At 46.0% G+C, this 2,189-nt stretch overlaps 1 protein-coding gene across 1 annotated transcript in view; it reads left to right on the top strand.

The window, feature by feature from the left end:
* Positions 1-2,189, top strand: part of LOC122551087 (short transient receptor potential channel 2-like) — a 28,263-nt gene that overhangs the window by 22,052 nt on the left and 4,022 nt on the right. The window contains exon 8 of the mRNA XM_043692729.1: positions 232-324. Within this exon, the coding sequence (XP_043548664.1) occupies positions 232-324 (93 nt within the window). The remainder of the gene's footprint in view (positions 1-231; positions 325-2,189) is intronic.

Raw genomic sequence — 2,189 nt, 5'->3', positions numbered from 1 at the left:
CTCTCTCTCCCCCTTATGTCCCTCAATCCCCACCCTCTCTCCCCCTTGTGTCTCTCAATCCCCACCCTCTCTCCCCCTCATGTCCCTCAATCCCCACCCCGTCTCCCTGTATCTCTCTATCCCGACCTGCCTATATTGTCTCCGAAGTGAGTGTGGATATTGATTCCCTGACTCTGGGACGTGGTTTACCTCTCTCTCTGAATGGGAATGATGAAATCTTTCTCTTTGCAGGTTTATGTTTTTACTGATGATCATCCTGACTGCCTTCCTCTGTGGAATCAACAACATCTACGTCCATTACATCGATCTGGAACGACTTGGAAAGTACGGCAACTGTCTCTGGAACCTTCTCTAGACCCCTCTCTATAGCCCTCACTACAATCTGCTCTGGAACATTCTCTCTAGATTCTCCTCTGGATTTCTCTCAAGACCACTGTCTAGAAGTTTTTCTGGAACCTTTCCTTGACCTCTCTCTAGCACCTTCTCCAAAATTCTCATACTCATCTCGCTAGAACTGTCTCTAGAACCTTCTATAGAATCTTACTGGAACCTTCTCTGGAAATCTAGGAAACTCCCTGGAACTCGTTTGACCCTATTTGTAGCTAAGTTGTGATTTTTGGTACTGGAGGAGGGGGAGTGGTCGATAATTTAGCCAACCCAGATATAGGCCCACGGTAGTGGCCAATATGGTGAACGGTCATGTCATCCTTACAATTGTCAAAATGAGACAGAGATCTGAGGAAGAGGTCAATATACAAATCATTCAAACTTTTATCAGAGATGTTTTAAAACACCAAATCCAACACTGGGGGCGCATTGGGATTGGGATGGAATTGATAAACTATTACGTTTCTGTAAATTCCGACCAATCGCTGTGAGAGTACAGGCACAGGTCTACCGTTCCTACCTGGAGTGAGCTTAGACACACCATTACCATGAGATCTAGATGGAGAGCTGCTGTGTCTTCATAACCGAAATCTGATCGTCACAGTCACAGAGAGCGTCACCACTGGAAGAGACCCTTTGGCCCATCGAGTCTGTGCCTGTTAAAAATGACCACCTGACTCTTCCGAGCCATGTTTCTGGGACATTTCTGAAACAGGAGTAGATGCGGATGATTCAATCTGTAGCAGAGCCCAGGACTCAGTCCCCGATAAATCCGATCAGGAATTCAGGAGAAATTCCTACACTGGTGGGCGGGGGAGGAGCCAGCATGTGGGATTCACTCCCACAGGGATTGAGGGGGGAATGGGGACTCACTCTCACAGGGAGAGGGGNNNNGGGGGGGGGGGGGGATATGTGGGACTCACTCTCATGGGGAGTGTGCAGCAAATTGTGTCAATAACACAAAAGGTAGCTGGGTAAATAAAAGATGGGGAAAGAAGTCCCAGGATATGGTCAGGGGTGAGATATAGGGGGGAGAAGGAGGAGCTTGTCATGGAAGTACCATCCTTGGGTTTTGTCCTGTACTGTGTAATTTGATGTACTCTGTAATTGGTGTGTGTTTCAGTCAGGATGGATTCAGTACAGAGGATGTGGAGAAGCCGGTGTTGGACTGGGGTGGACAGAGTTAAAAATCAGTGTTGAAACTTTATTGCTGGAACAGCACAGCAGGTCAGGCAGCATCCAGGGAACAGGAGATTCCAGCAATAAAGTTTCAACTTTGATCTCCAGCATTTGCAGACCTCACTTTCTCCTCGAAGAGTTAAAAATCACACATCACCAGGTTATAGTCCAACAGGTCTAGTTGGAATCACTAGGTTTCAGAGCGCCACAAGCTATTGGGGGAGGATCATAGGACACAGAATTTATAGCAGAAGATCATTGTGTCATACAACCTATAGGATATATTGAACAAGCCAAGATTACTGTTCAGTCTTTCATCTTTTAGAATGAATTGCAGGTTTCGGTTCATTAATATGTAAATCCCAGAACATCTTCCAAGTCACATTCTCAACAGAACATAAGGTTTTATAAAAACAATGTACAGGATAGTCTCACCAAACAAGCTGAACCTGATTTCTGATGATATGAAGATTGTAGCTAAGGAACAAAACAGAAACTCAGCAGGTCTGGCAGTGCTCAGAGAGAGAGAAACAGAGTTAATGTTTCAATTCCAGTTACCATTGTTTATAACTGAGGAGGGGCTGGGGGACGGGGTGGGGTGTTTGTTGAGAAGGGGCTGGGGG

This window comes from Chiloscyllium plagiosum, chromosome 6, assembly GCF_004010195.1.
Source record: "Chiloscyllium plagiosum isolate BGI_BamShark_2017 chromosome 6, ASM401019v2, whole genome shotgun sequence".
In the NCBI taxonomy this organism is placed as follows: Eukaryota; Metazoa; Chordata; class Chondrichthyes; order Orectolobiformes; family Hemiscylliidae; genus Chiloscyllium; species Chiloscyllium plagiosum.
Note: the sequence above shows the minus strand (reverse complement) of the source record. Positions and strands in the feature narration are given on the sequence as shown.